Source organism: Oryzias latipes, chromosome 8 (assembly GCF_002234675.1).
Source record: "Oryzias latipes chromosome 8, ASM223467v1".
Lineage (NCBI taxonomy): Eukaryota > Metazoa > Chordata > Actinopteri > Beloniformes > Adrianichthyidae > Oryzias > Oryzias latipes.
This window is the reverse complement of record NC_019866.2, coordinates 3,393,666-3,412,628: the sequence shown is the minus strand read 5'-3', so window position 1 is coordinate 3,412,628 and position 18,963 is coordinate 3,393,666. Positions and strand designations below refer to the sequence as shown.

Below are 18,963 nucleotides of genomic sequence, written 5' to 3'. Positions count from 1 at the left end.
CTCAAGACAAGAAAAAACAAAGGCATCATACATTGAACAGGAAATGAGCAAACAAAACAATTTAAAGAATTGATGAAGCACTTGGTAACTTGGTTTTAATAATTTTGATGCATGCACTAAAATAGGTTAGATAAGTCAAAATTGATGTGAAAATTAAAAAATTGCTGCAAATTGCTTTTTACTTTATGTTTTGCCTGTTTCCATCTATAATCTGTGCTAATTTTCCTAAATTTTGCTTTTGTTGGTTTACTTTTTGTGTTTTACTGATTTTCTTTCATTCGTTTTGTATTGATGATGTGACTAACGATGAAATCAGAACATGGAACGAGTTTAAATATGTGTTTTCACATTATGTTAAGTCGCGAGGCTCTAATTTTGAATGTGTCTCAAGGGGGAAGTTACACTTTACTGCCAGTAGGTGGCGCTTGGTTCCGTGAGCCGTCATTGAGACGATGGCAGCCATCTGTTTCAACAGGAACATCGCTTGTCTTATAAATTTCCTGTATTTTACAGGAAGTATTCAAAAGGCTCAGAACCTGTTTTGGTCTGTTACATAACGTTTTTAGAAAACTTTGGAGCTTTGCCATCAAGTGGTCTAATGAGTTACTGTCGAATCTAAAATAATAATAATATTTCAAGAATAATTTTTAAAACAATTTAGTTCTTAAATATATACATATATTTCATTCACTATCATAAATAAATCAGTGACTTAAAAAAACACACAGAGGCTGCTGCGTGAGGTGACGTATCTGGTGGGCGGGACTACGTGAACAGGAAGTCTGACGTAACGTTTGTTGTGGTGGAACGACGAGCAGTGGGGAGAAATGGAGGAAAACGTTCAGGATTATAAGGTATTTTTACATTTATGGTTTGTTTTTTCTCGTTGGCAGCTTTGCTGTTTTGTCGTTGCTGTTTTTAAGCAATATATTTGTGTTTAAATAAAGCCGAGCTTTTTCACAGTTCAAAGGAAAGAGTAAAAATGGACACTTTTCATCTTTCGAACGGTTAATCCTTCGCTTTTATCATCTTTTGACAACGTCAAAACGCACGTGCAGACGTTATTGGTTGTTGACAAAGTGGTTGGATCTAATTGTAATAGTGAAGACTAGTTTTTTTTGTAAACTGGGCTCGGCTCATTTCTCACACAGACCTGACCGACGAGTCAGCGCGGCGTCATGTGACTCGATCGACTGATTGACGCTTTTGTTCTTTTTTCTTAACCGATGCGCGCGAGCGCTCTGTCTGCTTCATAGTGCGGCTGCGCACTCTGTCGAGTTAAAAAGTCGACTTTTTAAAAAAAAAATCATTTTTACGTTATTAGTCTGAGCGGTTGTGGAAAAATCCAACCTGCTGCAGGTAAGTCAGGTGATACAATTACGTCACGTCTGATGTCACGTTAGAAGAGTGGTAAGAGAAATAGAGAAGTGAAAGATGAAGAACAGAAAACACGTTTCACATTTACGTTTTATTTAATCAAAAAATGCTTTATTAGTTGTAAGAAAAATGTGAATTATTGTATGTTTTTTATTCTGACTATTGTTTTTTTTTCTTTTTGAAAAAGGCCTAAGTAAGTCTGTTCATTTATGACTTTTACACAATTTTATCTTCTTTTAATGATTATTTTAATTTTCTTTTTTTTTAAGCTCATATTTGAGAAAGAGGGCGTGTACCTCCACACGAACGCCAAGAGGACCAACCAGGACACCTCCATCCCCGGCTTCATCCGCATCGTCGAGCGGGTAACAAATTGTAACAGTGGCTTACAAAGGTGAAAAAATTTTGTTTTTTTTGTATATTTATGAGAATAATCTCTCCCTAAGGCTGGGATAGCCGCCTTGGAATGGAGCCCGCTGCCGGATGAGGGTCGCACCGCTCCCGCAGTCCTCTACACCAAAAAGGTCTGCAGCTGATTGTTTTTTTTTGCCTGAATGTGTTTGTTATGGATTAAATTATGATTTATTTTAGATCAGATGATGATATTGTATTTTTTTTAACCAGGACGGGGAGGGAGGGGAAGAAGAAACCCATTTTGACCCCGGTTATGAACCAGATTGGGCTGTCATCAACACCGTAGTGAAAGATTGTCAGCCCGTTCCGATACAGGAGGCTGGTGCGTTTTGGGTTTTTTCATGCTTCACATTAAATCAGAAACCCAAACGTCGCATGACACATGATATTTGTCTCCTTTTCAGGACAGTGGGCTTTCTCCCTGCCTCTGTCAGAGCTGTACTCCCTCCGGAGGGCTCGCTTCTCTCTGGGTCGAAATTTTATCGTTCTGACGAGTCGAGGCGGCCACCCGCTGCCCCCTCTGCACTTCCACAGAGGTGGAACCAGGGAGCTTCTCAGGGCAATGCACCGTTACATCGTTCTGGACCAGTGAGTGGGACCACACTCTGCTCAGGAGGAGTTTGGATCCTGTTGTCTTCGGCCTGATCCCATCCTCTTTTTGTTGCTACCCTCAGGTCCCCTGTGGATGGGCGGCTCTTCCTCGCCTATCCGCGGGATTCAGATGCTCTCCCCCAAGGCTTTGACAAGCTGCAACTCTTTGATGATGGAGGCTCCGATCTCGTCTCGGTAATTTCAGGACAAACGTAGATGGATGTTTTCAAAAGTCTCTTTTTTTTTAATACAACCTCAGAGTTTGATATTTGGCAGAAATAACAAATTCTCTGTCGTATGCTAAACTTTTTCTCATAATTTTATCTATTATTTCATTGTTTAGCCATAATCCAATAAAATAATAGTAAAAGCAAAAATATGATTTCTGAAAACTCTTATGACTGTCAGTAATTTCGTCATCCTTCTGCTCTGATTCTCACAGAGGTTTATCCAGGATCCATATGCCACCACATTTGGTGGATTCTCTAAAGTTACAAACTTCTTCAGGGCAGCAATTCGTCCTCCAGAATCCTCCATCCACCCCCGCTCCGCTCAGGATCCCAGTCTGCCGTCCCAGCCAGATGACGAGCCTGGATTTGAGCTCATCACCTGCGTAAGAAGAAGACTCTTTTCAAAATGACGCAGTGAAAAGTGTAACCCAGCTGCTCACCATGTCATGGTTGTTGTCCACGCAGGGCGTGGAGCTTGGTCCCAGACCTGAAGCCACCAGGGGACAACCTCTGGACAAGTGGGAGGACTTTCTGGACCCAGAAGGACGAGTAAAGAATCCAGAGAAAGTCAAAGAGCTCGTGTTCAGAGGGGTAGGAGGATCATATTTGCCACTTCAAACCAAATCATCAGAGTTTAATGCAGTTCTTTTCCTTGCAGGGCATCACTCCATCTTTAAGGAAAGAAGTGTGGAAGTTCCTTTTGGGTTTTTATCCATGGACCAGCACAACAAGGGAGAGAGAGGACATCCTTCGAGTCAAAACGTCAGCACTTTTCTTCAAGCTTTCTCACAGTCTTCTCTGATGAGTTTACTATCAACTTCTTAGCAATCTGGTTTATTTTTGTGAAACGGCCTCTTTTCTTCTGCAGGGACGAGTACTTCAGGATGAAGGTGCAGTGGAAGTCGGTCAGCGAAGAGCAGGAGATGAGGAACTCGCTCCTCAGAGGATACAGGAGCCTGATAGGTGAAGATTTCTGCAGAACAGCCCATCGCTTTGCTCAGATCCGCAGCAGACGATGAAACGGGAAAATCTTTGCTTTGTTGTGACAGAGAGAGACGTGAACCGGACAGACAGACACAACACGTTCTTCTCTGGGAACGACAATCCAGGCCTGACACTGCTTCACGACGTGCTGATGACCTACTGCATGTACAACTTTGATCTTGGTGGGTTTTACAAACTGCAGAAAGAAACAGTTTTATTTCTACTTCTCACATAGTGTCTGAAGGACTTAGGAATATTATAAATTGTTGTTGCCAAATACATCTAAAGCTATATTCACACTGAACAGAAGGGTCATCTAGTTTAATGTTAATGTACAGACGCCTTGGAAGTCAATTTTTTTATTGGAAAACTTTATAAATCCACTTTTAAATTGTATCTTGATCTTTTCCTGTGCCACAATGTCACACATTTAAATGAAAATACCTCAAAATGGGGCTTTTTGCAGCAGTTATTATGTTAGATTAAAAATAGATTAATGTAAAAGGTTGATTGCAAGCCATGATTCATTTATCGCACAAACAAACCACTGATCTCAGCGTTATCCACGTCTTCCATGCATTTTCTAATGAGATAGAGAGTCAAAGCCTCCCTGGTGGCTCCTCCCACTCGCGTCAAAAGCATCAAGCATATGAGCACATTTTGTGATGTGTGTCGGAACGGAGGCTAGTTTGACTCGCAAATTGAGATCAGTATGATCACAGCTTTATACTCTTTAGACACTGAATTGTGCAGCAACAGGCTTTTTAAAGAAATTCCTTCTTTTGTGTCTTAAAGTTTCTGCCATTTTCATCTTTCGGGGTCTTTCACGTGCTATTTAAGAACTTTGGGGGGGGGGGGGGGGGGGGGGGGGGGGGGGAAGCTGGACACCACGTGACCACATCCACGGTCTTCAATAACCCTTCCATCTTTGTCTTTTCTGGTCGGTCCAGGATATGTCCAGGGGATGAGCGACCTTCTGGCTCCCATCCTGTTTGTCACTCAGAACGAGGTGGAGTCTTTCTGGTGTCTGACTGGCTTCATGGACCTGGTCGTAAGTGGAACTGTTCCTCGTTAAAATGACAATGCAGACAGAATTGATGTAAGATAGCTTCTGTTTTAAAGTCCCACTCGGATGAAAATTGTGTTGGTGTTTTTAACCTGGTCTTTTGGTATTTTTAGTTTAAAATAGCATTTCTGAATATTTCTTTATTCAAATCGTTGTGAATCAGGAGCAGATGAAAAAGTGCACTTTGATAAAGAGCCTTTTTGGGACGTAGAAAATGCGCTGGGCAGGCCACATGCTCCCTGCTCTGAGCTCTCAGTTATGAGTGACGTGAAGGGGGGCGGAGTTTCTCCACCCCATCCATGTCATGAACTACTGCTGAAATTACCGTATGTCCTAGAAAACGACACAAGATTTTTGATTTTGGCTAAAAACTACATAATAATAATCAAAACTACTGGCAAAGATTTTAATGTAGATCAAAAGATGATCAGTGGGTCTTTATATGTTTTTCCTTTTTTGAGATAACCCTTTATTTATATGCAAACTTACCAGCTTCCCCTCTTTACTTGTCGTCTTTCTGCAGCATCACAACTTTGAGGAGTCTCAGGAGGCCATGAAGCAGCAGCTCCTTCAGCTCCGAATCCTGCTAAAAGCTTTAGACCCAGAACTTTGTGACTTTCTGGGTTAGTCATTCTTTCTAACATGATGGCATGATTCTAAAGGAAGAGAGGAAAAGGTGAACATGTGGAGTTTGTTTGCGGTCTGCAGACTCGCAGGACAGCGGCTCCCTCTGCTTCTGCTTCCGCTGGCTGCTCATCTGGTTCAAGAGGGAGTTCTCCTTTGAGGACATCCTCACCTTGTGGGAGGTGAGTTCTCCATTCACACAATCCTGGAGGCTTTGGTTGTTAAATTCACATTTTCCGTCCTCCTGCTTCTCTCCTCAGGTCCTCTGGACTTGTCTTCCCTGCGAGAACTTCCACCTGGTCATCGCCTGCTCCATCCTCCAGTCCCAGCGTGGAGAGCTGATCGGCTCCAACCACGACTTCAACACTATTCTGAAGGTCCGTGTCCTTTCCCGTCTTAGTGACTTTGAAGATCAAAACCCACATTTTCATCCTGTTTCTGTTGAATGTGCAGCACATAAACGAGCTGACGATGAAGCTTGACCTGCAGAATATTCTGCGCGACTCGGAAGCGATCTACCTGCAGCTGGTTCAGTGCAAGGTGAGACCTGCTCCTTCTTTGCACTCTGGATTTTTCATTAAAAAATCTGAAAAATCCGAACCAAACCTAAGGCTTTGGACACATCATTTCATCACCAGCTGATGGTTTGTCACTTCTGACGTATTAACTTCTGGTTTTTCCCTTCTTGTCTGCCTAGGAGCTTCCTGTCCAGGTGAAGCAGGTTCTGGGTCTCTGTGATTCGTCCAGCTCAGAGGAGAACAGCTCAGAGTCTCAGAGTGACGAGGCGCAGCACCTCCTTTGCCAATCACAAGCAGGAGCAGCTTCTTCTAGTTCTTATGTTCCCACCTATCCTTAGATCTGGAGGTCAACTTGGAGGACTGGCAGCCGCTGAGAGAAATATGGACAAAAGTCTGGAGACAGCCCTCGATGTGTTACGCTTTGCATGCAAAGCGTTAAATCTTTTATGGAAATGTTCCTCAAGATTCTGGCAATAATCCTAAATCTGTGATGTTCCAGTTTTCCAGCCTTTCTGAAAGTGTTTTCAACCTTTGCTGCCCACTTTCTCCTTTGATTACACTAAAGGAAAATGTTTGTTTTTTTTCACTGTACGCTGACTTTTCAACGAATGTTAATGCAAAAAGAAGTTTAAGCCTACAGTAATTTATCAGAGCGTTTTAAGTTTTTCAAAGATACTACAAACGCAGACACACTGCATACGTTTGCTTTTGTCAGAATTTGAGATAAAAAGGGCCTCAATTAAGATTTTCTTTATGTTTTTTGGTTAAAATATCTTTAGTTTCTTGAGACTTGAGGGATTTTAGGTATATTTTAATCGCATTTTGCAAGCAAAAATCCAGTTTCCTCTAAAGATAATTTAGAGCCAGAAATGTCTTCAGAAAGTCTGGAAAACTGTAAAACTAGAGCTTGCTTCTTATAAGAATTCAGGAAGAGGAACAAATGAAGACTTGCACACAACTTTCATGCTTACAGGAAGGAGTTGTATCTGATTATTATTACTATCTGTTAGAGGCAGGGGGCGCTGTTGAAGTCCTCAAAGTATCCATGTCACTACAGTGAGACCTGCAGAGACTGTGGTTTGTAGTTTGACGCCCTGGGGGGTTGTCTTCGGTCTGGATGGGTCAACGTTACAGTGTTTTTTGTGAGTAAATTCACTTTTTTCTTTACATTTTTGCCTTTGTGTGCACACCTCGCCTGCACGTGGGTTTTTCCTTCTCCTCTGGATGCTGCTACTCTGTTGTTAAACCGTGTTCACCCGGGTTGTCGTCCTCATACCTTCAGTTGCCTCAGCTCTGCTGTACCGGAAAGGGAATACGGTGAAGGGAAAATTTACAGCAACCTCCAGGAACTGAACGGCGCCATTCCAGCCCTATGCAAACGTTTAGCATGAATGATAGTTTTTACATCATGCATTGAAGTACAGTATGTAATGCCTTGTAATTTGTAATCTGCATTATTTAATAGATTTTCCTCTGTGAACTACTGCCAAATAAAGGATTTAATCTTAACAAACAGGGTTGTTTTTGTTGTGGAAAGACATTTTGGTGGTTTACAATACAAAAGCAATCAGTCCTCATTCCTCAGAGTAATCTTCTGTAATCTGTTACATTTCAGACAATATTTTAAGATATTTTTGGGAAAGCAAACCCTTTTCTATTAAATTTGGCAGGAAAATTGGCGACTAACAATGTCGTTTTCCTCACAGTGTTTACATTTTTGAATCTTGGGTAAATATGTTTCTATTTGATGAGCAAGAAATTTGACATGTTCCTGAATTGCTTCAATTAAAAAAAAAGAAAAATACAGACGTGCCGGCATTTAGAAATACAACTATGTTTTATTATTCTGTTAATGTAAAGACATTATAGGATAAAAATACAAAGTAGCTTAGAAAGACTTCATGCGACTATTTTCTTTTTAAGTTCACCTTTTTTAAAATACTTTGAAGGATATTTTAACAATAAAAAGTTAATTTAAAACTTGATTTGAAACTTTCTATTTTAGCTAAATGCGTCTATTTTTTCTGGTAGTTGCTTGACAAACTTCACATTACATTTATTCAGTGTGTCATATATTATAGGGTACGCATAAATGCAAATATGTCTGTTTATGATTAAGAGTAGTTGTAAAGGCATTATTTACATGTGTAGCCTATGTGGATGTGAATCTTGTTTGCCATTTACATTTTTATGTTTCCAATTAAGTCACGACTAATCTTCTGAAGTTAGATAAATTTATGATTAGATAGAAATGCATTTCTTCTGATTGTCTTCTTTTTTTGTTTTGTTTGTTCGAACCTGACCAAATGTCAACACCAAGCGTAAAAAATGTTAAATATATCAGTATAGAAAAATCTTTAGCCAATAAAATTTGTTTTACTGCATATGACGTTTGAGCTGAGCTGTTTTGAAGACCAAAGGAAGGCATGAATTTTAAGACGTATACTACAAATGTTTTAATTATAAATCATGGTTGTTAATGCAACTTAAACCTGTGAACTGTTTAAACTTTGCCCTCGTCCCCCTCCTCACCCACAGGCCAGCAGGTGTCTGTATGAGGGGAATATAGGACCTCTGTTCCCCTCCATCCCGGGAAATGAGCTGGAAAACGAGGGGCGGAGCGCCACGCCTCCTGCAGGGGGCCCTTCTCTGTCTCCGGCCCTGGCCCTCCGTGCTGTTTGAATACAGCTGCGGTGTATGAATTTAACAGGCTGCTTAAACAGGCCCCCGATCTGTCACTCTGCTCCTCTGTCCCCCCAACCTGACCTCACTTGACTGACGGAGCCAAATTCATTCAGTCCTTCATTCAAAGTCAATCTGCTTTCAGCTCCTCTCAATGCTGCTCTTACAGCCGACAGCCCTAAACCCGATGTTCTTCTCACTGACAGGACCATCATCTTAGAGGATTACAGTCTCTTCATGAGCTCCACATCAAGAGAAACTTTGGTCCGCCTAAAATGGATAAAACAGACCATGAAACATATACGAATCACATTTCCAAAGAACAATAAAGAATCTTTAAAAACTATTTTCTTTTTAGGAGCTAAAGAAAACAGTTATTTTGGAAAAAAAAGATGTAAAAACAAACGAATCATTAAATAGCACTAAAACGTTTCATAACTTCGTTCAAGAAAAATCAACTAACATGAACTAAAATTTGGTTTGAAGTGATACTTTTTAGGATACGGTGTCATGGAAAGATGTTGTTTTTAGCATTGGAGGTTCTGACTTGAACGCATCTGTAAACAAATTCTGGTGAAGTTTAAGTTCCCAGACCCAGAAAAAGCTGAAAGCAAACAATTCATTCATTCATTCATCTTCTTCCGTTGATTCCCTTTCAGGGTCACATGGCTGCTGGAGCCTATCCCGGCCACTTGTGGGCAAAGGCAGGGGGCACCCTGGACAGGTCGCCAGTCTGTCACAATCACACACCTAGGGACAATTTAGAGTAAACAATTAACCTATGAAGCATGTTTTGGGATGGTGGAGTCCCCAGAGAAAACCCACGCATGCACGGGGAGAACATGCAAACTTCACACAGAAAGGTCCCCATTGATGTTCTGGTTCAGGTCCCCCAGCCGGGACTTGAACCGGGGGCCTTCTTGCTGTGAGGCAAGAGCGCCAAGCACTTCTCCACCGTGCATTTACGCGCCACCTAAAAGCAAACAAGATAAAATTTAAATGAAAAACAGCTGAGTAACTTGGTTAAAATAGTCAGAAAATCTATAAGACCTTGTAGAAGTAATGATCACTATTACAGGTGAGTATTTGGGAACCAAGCCAGAAAACCTCGTTTTGATTCTGCTCATCCTTTATGAAGGGTTTTCCATTCATGAATCTTGAGTGAAGGGACCTCGGATCATTTTAAATTAGATTGACTCCACGGGACAGAAGAGTATATTATACTTAAGAGGATAGATAACTGAAATGAAAGTAAAATACTTCTAGAAAGGTATTTGTATTCTGTAGGACTGTAAAAAATTAAACAAGATTGTTTTGCTATTTATGGAACTGAAGTTTTGTTTTCTTTGCACTGCAAAAGATTAGGAGGAAGAAATTTCCTCCTGCTTTTATTTATTAAATAAAAGTAGGAAGAAATTTCCTCCTACTTTTATTTATTAAATGTCTTTTTTTTAGTATTAAAAAAAAGATCATTTTGCCTCTGAAACAGAATCTCTTTTCATCCTGAACTGTAAAAAAGTCAGAGCTGCTGAATGGAGTCTGAATTATTGATGATCGGCTGAAATCAAGTGCTGGCGATCACAGCAGGGTGTCAGCATGGCCGTCCATTTAACTCCCATTTGAAACATTAGCTGCTATTGAAGCCTAAAGTGTGTGAAAAGCCACCTGTAATGAGCGTGTCAAATACAATCTGTATCTCTTGTGGTGAGTGTGACCCCATTGTGACCAGCAGAGGGTTTCATGTGGGGACTGTGTCTGCCCGTGAATGTGTGGCGGGAGGAGCCGGCAGCAGGCAGAAGGGCTTGTTGTCTGACACTGATTTGTTAAGGGAGACAATACGGCTCATTGACCTCCGCGGCTCCACTGTCTGTTGCACATACCTCGCCCGGCCCTCGCTGCTCTTTAAACAAGGGCAGCAGATTGCCATAGGCACCGCGGGGAGGGAGGCTGACGGGCCGCAGGTTGCTTTGACAATGAAAAAAGATGGCGAGCCAAAACTTTTAGGAAGACAAAGATAAATATTTTCCTACCAACAAAAAAATCATAATTGTTTCAATCCTAATTCGTTTTTGTTTACTTTTTTGGATGCAAAAGATCCAGTTATAGAGGCAAAACATTATTATTATTTTCTTTATTTTTTACATGTTTCTTTTAAAAAAATTCCCTCATTAATTAAAACCTGCACATTTTGATTTTTTTTTAGAAATTACAAACTTGTTTAGGACTTTATCGCTTGTGCTATCTTGTGGGGTCCAGATGACCCAATCCCAACGTTAACGTGGCACGTTAACGTTGGGATTGGGTCATCTGGACCCCACAAAATAGCACAAGGGTTATGGCTGTAAAATAATACGTTCTTAAAGGACCTTTTAAAATACAAGTGATTTCTTTTAAACTAATAAAATATACAGCTAAGATAATTGGACACACCTTTCTATTCTAATAGCATTAATACACAGTCAAATTTCACTTTAAGAGTATTATCTTCTGTAAACTTTGTTTAAATTGTTGTATTTTTCTGGTGTCAAACTGGTCAAATCAGACAGAAAGTTAAATATGTTTGTGACGGAAAGCTCTTATCAAATATTTTAAGCAGAAATATTCCCCATCTATCACTCAGAAGTTGACGTACTTCCTCCTGAGCTGGTGATGTAAACAAACACCCTCATGCTTTTGTCATCCATGCCCATTGTCAGAGTCTGGAGATGACCTTTTCTCTCCTCTCTCTCTTTTCTTTTCCTCCCTTCTCTGTTTCACTATCGAAGACAAGCTGTTCTTGGTCCCTGGGGGGACCTCCCTCTCTGGTGTCCTCCCCCACTGCCTCCCCGTGTCACCGTCTTTCTCCCTCTCCACCTGTTGAAGCAATTGTTTTGCAGACCGTATTGTTAGTCCCAGCATTATGTTTATATCACTTGTGAGGGTCCCGGCCCCCTTTTTTTTTGGGTAACTCCCTCCGTCTTTCTCTCTGCTGAGTATAAAACTCTGAGGGAAGGAGGTGAACAGACGATTTTTCACAAGACCGAGAAGGAAGGGGGATGTCTGCTCACCTGTGAAGCATCTCCTCAGCTGACTGACGTTTTCTTCCACGCTGGATGTAAAGGACCCAGCAGGCTTTGCAGATGGACAGAGGAATGTGCGTGTCCCTTTGGTGTGAGGAAGTGGAGGACGATGCAGCCCAGGATCAGGGACAGGGTGAAGATCAAGCCCAGGGATGTACAGGGGGCTCGCCTCAGCTGCGTGCCGCCTGGGACCCCACAGTGTCAGGTCATCGAGTGATCCAAAGGCTGCTTCACCTGGAAGAGAGGTACATGCCCTCCATGCTTTACACCACCCTCATCCAGCGGGATCCAGAGCGCAGGGAGGAGCTCGCCAAATGGGCCCTGGAGGTACGAGACTCCTGTCCAGTTATCTGTTTGTTGCCCTAGAAAGGAGTTGATGTCCGTGTTTTTGTGTTCCAGGTATGCTGCGACTGCGGTTGTGATGAGGCCGTGTTCCCCCGGTCTGTGTCTCTGATGGACAGGTTCCTGTCTGCATCTCTGTCTCTGGCTGTGTCTCCATACTGCCTGGCTGCTGGCTGCGTCCTGATCGCCTCAAAGCTCACAGAGTGTGACGGCGTGACTGCAGACAGCCTCTGCGCCGCAGCTGAGTACAGCTTCCAGCCGTCAGACCTGCGGGTGAGTTTCTTCACAGCATCTGTGGCACAGGGGGGGTTGTGTGTATTTAAACCTGGATGCAAATCCTCATCCTCTCTATTGCAAAACATTGGTTTAAAATCATAATAAATCTCTGCTTTTTGCTTCTGATTCATCATCAGGAGATGGAGCGTGTCATCCTCAGCACTCTCCGGTGGGACACCGCGGCAGTCACACCGCAGGACTTCCTCCCTCACTTTCTGGCCTCTGTTGGGGAGCAAGGTGACGCTGAGAGGGAGATGCTTTCGACTTTGCGCCGGCACAGCGACACTCTGGCTGCCATGTGTGCCTGCGACTCCCGTTTTCTGGGAGCTCCCCCATCACTTGTTGCCGCAGCATCACTAAATTGTGCCCTAAGGGGTCTGAGCAACAAGGGGCCCACTCAGCTGTCCAAAAGCAGTGAAGCTCTGGCAGAGCTGTGCCAGACTGATCTGGTATGTCTGTCTCAGCCTGAATTGACTTTGGTTTTGTGAAGTTCTTACCGCATTCAGCCGTCAATTGCAACTGGCCTGAATGTTTAATTGTTTGTTTTTGTCTTGGTTGGTTCCCAGGTAGTCCTGCAGTGCTACAGCGAGATGATCGAAAGTGCCCTCAGGCAGCGGCTGAGGGGTGGACTGCAGCAGCCCCCCATGGAGAAGGATGAAGAGATGGAGAACGAAAGACCTGGAACACCAACTGACATGAGAGAGATCAATTTCTAATCGCTGAATAACTTTATGAAAAGACTAACCTTTTAAGGTTCATCAGTCAAACTGATATGAATTAATTGTGACGGCAACACAATGTCAAACGATTCTTAATAACTTGAATTGTTTTACTGTTATTTATTGAATGTGTCATTATTTATTTTTGAAGATTGTGTGATTCATGTGCCATATACGATTAACTGTCCTTGAATTTTATTGGCAGTCTACATATTATTTTTGATGCACTCTATTTATGCCTTATTTATGATCACGTGCAATTGTTTACTTTTATTATGTTAATTTATTTCAATTTGCCATGCGTTTGTTTTTTGTATTAAATAAAATATATCGCAAAACAATTTTAATGTATTTTTTTAATCTATTAAAGAACCATCTAGGACATTGGTGTCTTTTCATGGTTATGGAAGAAACGATGCCTTTATCGATCATTTTTCATGTCCGAAAACATAGAGTTCAGGTCAATTTATATAATATATAAACTTTATTTGTAAAGCACCTTTCAAGATAAAAATCACAAAGTGCTTCACAAACACGGTAAAACACAGGATACAGAGAGAATTAAGAAAAAGCAATTTACCCCAGTTCCATTAACAAGACATTATTCTTTCGTTTAAAATACATTTTAGGATTTTATTTTATTTATTTTTTATTTTTCCCTGTTTAAGGTTTAACTGTAACTTTGATAGAAAGTGAGAGCAGTCACCTGCCACGGTCCCTGGATATTTCTTATTTCGTATTGTCTTTGAACGCAGCTGACAGCAGCACACTCATGACGTCATTAACGCTCGACCCGTGAGCAGATTCCTGTTTGCCGTGTTGGATCCGTTTGGATCACTTTTCGGACACATTTATGGGGTAAGAGGCCGATTTAAACACATTTTTACCTGTTTGAACTCATTTTTAACCCTGTTGATTTATCTTTTTGTTCATAAATTCTGACCCATAAAAACAACAACTGACAGTTAAGATGGCGTAATAGTAATAAGTACAGGTATTTTCTCGAGGTTATACAGATATTGAACGAGGATATTTTAGAAAAGATTTACTCAAATCAAGAATCAGTCCAACTGTTTGTCCTGTCACCGGGGTCTGATATTATGAGTACGTTTATTCATGGTTTTATATCCGTTTTCGCATCCGTAAGTAAGTTAAGTTGGGCGTTTGGTTTGGTTCTCACATTTCAAGTTGAAACAGAAACAAAGTGATACCTGGAGTCAGATCAGCTTTGGTGCACAGACTGCTTTAGATGCTCCTTATAGGAACCACACCGTTAGAGTCAGGCTGTAGGAGTTGATTCAGCTTTTGTTTTCATGTGAACTGACTGTGTGGCCTTCACTGCACTGATGCTCACCCTGCAGGAGGATGTACCTTTGCTGGCTGCTGCTCCTGTCCATCTCTGCTGGGGTTTGGTCTGTGCCCATTGACCGTAATGGAGCCAACCAGGAGCCCAAAGAAGAGGTGCCGGAGGAAAACATGGTAACTGACTGTTCTCCACGGGTCAGATCTGGCTGATTTCATTTGGTGAAAGCTGTGCTTCTTCACACTTGCTGCAGGACACAGGTCTGTACTATGACAGGTATCTTAGAGAGGTGATTGAAGTTTTGGAGACTGACCCTCACTTTAGAGAGAAGCTGCAGACGGCAAACACGGAGGACATCAAGGTCAGACTTTCAGTCGTTCCTACAACAATCTTCAATGAATCAACAAAACTCATGAAGTGGTCCTTTGTTTGTCTTCAGAACGGGCGCCTCAGCAAAGAGCTGGACCTGGTGGGCCATCATGTCAGGACCCGACTGGATGAGTTGAAGCGTCAGGAGGTTTCTCGCCTCAGGATGCTGCTGAAGGCTAAACTAGACAGCACCAACACACAGAGTGAGTGGGGGTGCAGTCTTTCAGGTCTCCGTTCCAATGTTCAGTACTCGTAATGGTATTGTTTGTGTTATTTGTGTTAAAAGAACAAAATAAATGAATCCAAGTTATTCCTACACAGAGTACAGGGATCGTTTGTTACAAGTTTCACTGTTTTGTAAATAATTAACAGATATTCTGACTTTCAGACAAAAATAAAGTTGTGCATCAAACTTTTGTGACTTCGGAAAACAGAAAAATTGTCTCTTTTTAAAAAAAAAAGTTCTTGAAAAAGTCTTCAAATTTTGTTCTTTTCTATTCACAGTCAAGGGTAGAAATAAAAGAACGTTTTGGCTATTAGTCAAATCCCAATTTCATAATGCTTACAATATTAGACTATTTTATATCTGATGCTGAGTTTTTGTCACTGCCCATCCGTTTATCCATCTTCTGGATGCGTCTGCTCCTCAGGCCTTCAGATGGACCACGCTTCACTCCTGAAACAGTTTGAACACCTGGATCCTCACAATCAAAACACCTTTGAGGCCAAAGACTTGGAGCTGCTGATCTCAGCGGTGAGATTCTGCTGACTTACGTTTATGTTCAAGTCAAAGATTGATCTGTCAAACATATTTATCCAAGAAATCTTTTCAAGACTTTCATGGTGGTTGCTTTGTCTGTCCTCCTAGGCCACCAAGGACCTGGAGAACTACGACGCAGAGAGACACGAGGAGTTCAAACGCTACGAGATGCTGAAGGAGCACGAGAGGAGGGAGTACCTGAAGAGTCTGGACCAGGAGAAGAGGGAGAAAGAGGAGAAAAGGATCCAGGAGTTGAAAGAGAAACACCGCCAGCACCCCAAAGTCAATGCTCCGGTAAAGGACATCCATGTTTGCATTTGTAACAAAATGAGGAGGAGAACTGTGATCTGATTCCGAGTTTTTGACACTCAGGGGAGTGTTGATCAGCTGCGAGAGGTCTGGGAGGAAACGGATGGACTGGATCCACAGGAGTTCAACCCTAAAACCTTCTTCAAACTTCACGGTAGATTACAGCTTTTGCTTTTTAACTTCACTTGAAAAAGACGCTCATCACTGCTTTGTTTCACTTAGATACAAATGAAGATGGAGTTTTAGATGAGCAGGAGCTGGAGGCCCTCTTCACAAAGGAGGTATGATAAAGTTTTATCTCAAAGAAGAAGTTAAAAGTCACAATCTAAGTTCCCTCTAATCTTCTCCAGCTTGAGAAGGTCTACAACCCGAAAAACGAGGAGGACGACATGATGGAGATGGAGGAGGAGCGGCTAAGAATGAGGGAGCATGTGATGAAAAATGTGAGTTATTTAGTCTCTGGGCTTTTGCAAATCCGTTGGGTTTCATTGATAAAGATCAGTGATGAAAGTCTTCCGGGTATTCCCGGAAATCCGGGTTTGTGAGCAAACCGATCGTACCTTCCGGGAAATAAAGACCTGATCTCTACAGACAAATGGCTTTCCAGATGAGAAAAATGTCTGAAATCGGCGAATTTTAGCTTTATTTTCGATATTTCTCCGTGGATCGCTTTATCTTGTCTTCGTCTTCCTGGCCTAATTGACCAATGACGGGACTTTTTAGTTGCTTTCGGATGTGTCAACGGCTCTGATTGGCTCTGTCTGTACCACGTGGTCAGCGTGACGGATTCCCTAGAGACCAAAAATGGCGGACCCACGCTAAGCTTTCACAATCAAATCTGAAGAGTTGCGATCAAATTTGTGTTAAAGTAATGGCGGGCATCGTCATTATTGAGCGTACTCACGACCACAGTTGTGAGAAGACGATAAAAAAACAAATTTAAGTGGTCTTGGCTGGAAGAAAAGGACAAATATGGCGATTTCTTTTCATCGTACATTCGCAAGACAAATGTTGGAGGTGGGTACAATTTGAGTAGCTCAGAATTTCACTCTCAGCCGTTCTAATACAATTAGTTACGGTGATCATGACAAATCATGATGCTCCAATTAGTCCTAGTTTCTTGATTAAGAAGTGAATAACTAGCTGCTAGAATGTACCAGAATGCATCTAACTTTTGCTCCGCGCCCGCCATATATCACCAAAGAAAGGTTGAGGGATTTTTTTCCTTGCCTGGCTGTCATCACTGAAAGATCCCCTCCCTCTGTGTTTAAAGGTGGACACAAACAGAGACCGACTCGTCACCCTGGAAGAGTTCCTTAAATCCACAGAGAGGAAGGAGTTCAACAATGCCAAAGGGTGGGAGGTAAGGAGCGCGAAGGGGAGAAGGGATCATTCAGGAGCAACAAAGATATTTCCTGTGAGGGAAAAAAAAGGAGTTTGAACTGTTGAATGTTGCTGCCACTTGGGGGCAGTTTCAGAAAAATTCAGAGCAGTTTACGGCGTTGCTGGTGGCCTTTGGTGGACTGTAAGTAAATAATTCATTCAGGGCAGCCTTAGTTTGTTTGTTTTTTAGTGTATAGATGTATTTAAAAGCATGTATGCATTGATTAGAATACACAAAAACAAGGTGACCGAGGCTCATTTTTTTGCAAACAGCCGGTAGTCAAAGAAACTTAAGATTGAAAGTCCAACATTTTAAATACAATAGATTCATACTTATCATAAAGCCGTATGAATATGGTAAACGTTCATTCAAATTTAAATGGTAATGCATCTTTTAATCGTAGAAAAAATTACAAATCTCAAAGCAACAAAAAAAAAAGAGATGAAATCAGTGAAATTTTACAAGGACAAGAAAGGTTTGCAGCTCTTGAAGGTCATGGTGGGCTGGGAGTCTTCAGGCGGACCGAAGCAGAGCAGAGGACATGATCACCCATAGTGATCAGTTTCATTCTGGGAGAAAGATTGGTCATAGTTGATCATGGAAACCATATATCGGTTGAATATACAGACATTTTGGCTGCTGGAGAATACTCTGCTTTCTTCACTAGAATGATTTTGATGATAAAATAAAAGCTAGAACACCAACATTTAGCAGCTGCTAAAATACATATCTCGGTTCAGTTTGGCTTTGGAGTCTTTTAATTATGATCCCTCTTTGTTTAGACTCTGGACTCACAGCCAGTGTACACAGAGGAGGAGCTCCAGCGCTTCGAGGCTGAGCTTCGAGACAAAGAAGAAGAGTTGAAGAGGAAAGCAGACGCTCTTCATCAGGAGCAGGAGCTGCTGAAAGAGAGAGGAAAAGCTCTGGAGGCTCAGAGGAGAGAGTACCAGCAGGTAGCTGTCATATCAAGTCACAAAAAAAGCAGGAAATGTTAGATCTGAAGGGTTGAAATCAGCTCTTTTGATTACAGGCCGTGTTGGAAATGTCTCAGAGGCAGCAGCAGGGAGCAGAGGTGGAGCCTCCTGTGGGACCTAATGGTGACCTTCAGCAACAGGCACACAAACCTGAAGGTGACGCTCTGAGCGACATCATGTGTATCTTTATGGTGTTTAGATTAAACGGTTTTAACAAAGTCAATCTTATCTGTTGCAGAGGCCAAAGCCCCAGCTGAAGTCCAGAACAACCTGCCTGCAGAACCACCACAGAACCTACCCATACACACCTAAAGCACCGCTATGTAACAGCCTAAATAAAGACACACTTGAGTAACAGTTGACACATTATAGCTGGGTCGGGGTATGCAATCTGAATCACAGGAGCCGTATAATTAACCTTCAACAAAGCTGCTTGTTTTTCATGACCTGTCGTGCTGTGTGTTTCATTATTGTGGTCTATATTAGATTCAAGATATCAAAACACCAGCTCTTACAACTTGTTTTGCTATGTTTTTTGGTTTTTGAGGCACTTTTCATTCTAGCACATTCATCAAAGGACTATTACAAATGTCATTGAATAAAATGTTACCTTAAAACCCAGACTCCGGGGCTCAATCTATATTTCCAGGTAGAGGGGATCTGTCATCCTGGCAGAACGCAGCTGCAGTTACTAATGTTAATTTAAAGCTTCTCGAGTACTATCTGGGTGGCAGAGATAATCTGATCTAAAGTCAAAATGAGTTTTTGCAAACGTTTTTCTAAAAAAAAGCTACTTCCTCAATCCTTAAATTTTTTGATATATATATTTAGTAGACAGAAAATGTACGTTTCAGGTTTAGGCTTATATGAGGTACTTAACGGGTCTGCTTCTAAAAATGTGTTGCTTAAATTAGGAAGGTGTATTTAAAAACAAAGCCATCCATTTTTTTTTAAACAATTTAATGTCTGAGTCATGCTACCT

At 41.7% G+C, this 18,963-nt stretch overlaps 3 protein-coding genes across 4 annotated transcripts; all 3 read left to right on the top strand.

Moving 5' to 3' along the window:
* The first annotated feature begins 742 nt into the window (after positions 1 to 742).
* tbc1d17 (TBC1 domain family member 17) lies at positions 743 to 7,317 on the top strand. The gene is made up of 17 exons (XM_004071225.4): positions 743 to 854; positions 1,647 to 1,742; positions 1,824 to 1,901; positions 2,002 to 2,113; positions 2,196 to 2,379; positions 2,466 to 2,577; positions 2,825 to 2,995; positions 3,078 to 3,203; positions 3,271 to 3,374; positions 3,481 to 3,575; positions 3,662 to 3,778; positions 4,547 to 4,647; positions 5,186 to 5,285; positions 5,371 to 5,468; positions 5,547 to 5,663; positions 5,740 to 5,826; positions 5,984 to 7,317. Exons 1-17 carry the CDS (start codon positions 828 to 830, stop codon positions 6,140 to 6,142), a joined length of 1,884 nt encoding a protein of 627 aa, XP_004071273.1. The 5' UTR covers positions 743 to 827; the 3' UTR covers positions 6,143 to 7,317.
* Positions 7,318 to 11,409: 4,092 nt separating this feature from the next.
* LOC101163574 (G1/S-specific cyclin-D2-like) lies at positions 11,410 to 13,173 on the top strand. Its single transcript, XM_004071224.4, has 4 exons — positions 11,410 to 11,872; positions 11,945 to 12,160; positions 12,301 to 12,612; positions 12,730 to 13,173. The coding sequence occupies exons 1-4, from the start codon at positions 11,606 to 11,608 to the stop codon at positions 12,877 to 12,879; spliced, it is 945 nt and encodes a 314-aa protein (XP_004071272.2). The 5' UTR covers positions 11,410 to 11,605; the 3' UTR covers positions 12,880 to 13,173.
* Positions 13,174 to 13,621: 448 nt separating this feature from the next.
* On the top strand, positions 13,622 to 18,604 carry LOC101169036 (nucleobindin-2). Of its 2 annotated transcripts, XM_004071167.4 has the most exons (13): positions 13,622 to 13,740; positions 14,244 to 14,361; positions 14,439 to 14,546; positions 14,625 to 14,757; positions 15,205 to 15,308; positions 15,423 to 15,608; positions 15,687 to 15,777; positions 15,846 to 15,904; positions 15,974 to 16,066; positions 16,897 to 16,986; positions 17,790 to 17,960; positions 18,038 to 18,137; positions 18,220 to 18,427. In XM_004071167.4, the coding sequence occupies exons 1-13, from the start codon at positions 13,736 to 13,738 to the stop codon at positions 18,291 to 18,293; spliced, it is 1,332 nt and encodes a 443-aa protein (XP_004071215.1). In that variant the 5' UTR covers positions 13,622 to 13,735; the 3' UTR covers positions 18,294 to 18,427. The 2 variants fall into 2 exon arrangements, with proteins under 2 accessions (XP_004071215.1, XP_011476104.1); XM_011477802.3 differs by having other exon boundaries at positions 14,439 to 14,757; positions 18,220 to 18,604.
* The last annotated feature ends 359 nt before the right edge of the window (positions 18,605 to 18,963 follow it).

Bases quoted from the DNA above. Each gene is read 5' to 3' on its own strand.
- tbc1d17 (XM_004071225.4), top strand. From the start codon at position 828: ATGGAGGAAAACGTTCAGGATTATAAG. The intron at 3,204-3,270 runs GTAGGAGGATCA...TTTTCCTTGCAG, and splicing joins AAGAGCTCGTGTTCAGAGGG to GGCATCACTCCATCTTTAAG. The intron at 5,469-5,546 runs GTGAGTTCTCCA...TTCTCTCCTCAG, and splicing joins ACATCCTCACCTTGTGGGAG to GTCCTCTGGACTTGTCTTCC.
- LOC101163574 (XM_004071224.4), top strand. From the start codon at position 11,606: ATGGACAGAGGAATGTGCGTGTCCCTTTGGTGTGAGGAAGTGGAGGAC. The intron at 11,873-11,944 runs GTACGAGACTCC...TTTGTGTTCCAG, and splicing joins TCGCCAAATGGGCCCTGGAG to GTATGCTGCGACTGCGGTTG. The intron at 12,161-12,300 runs GTGAGTTTCTTC...ATTCATCATCAG, and splicing joins TCCAGCCGTCAGACCTGCGG to GAGATGGAGCGTGTCATCCT.
- LOC101169036 (XM_011477802.3), top strand. The intron at 14,362-14,438 runs GTAACTGACTGT...CACTTGCTGCAG, and splicing joins AGGTGCCGGAGGAAAACATG to GACACAGGTCTGTACTATGA. The intron at 16,067-16,896 runs GTGAGTTATTTA...CTGTGTTTAAAG, and splicing joins GGGAGCATGTGATGAAAAAT to GTGGACACAAACAGAGACCG.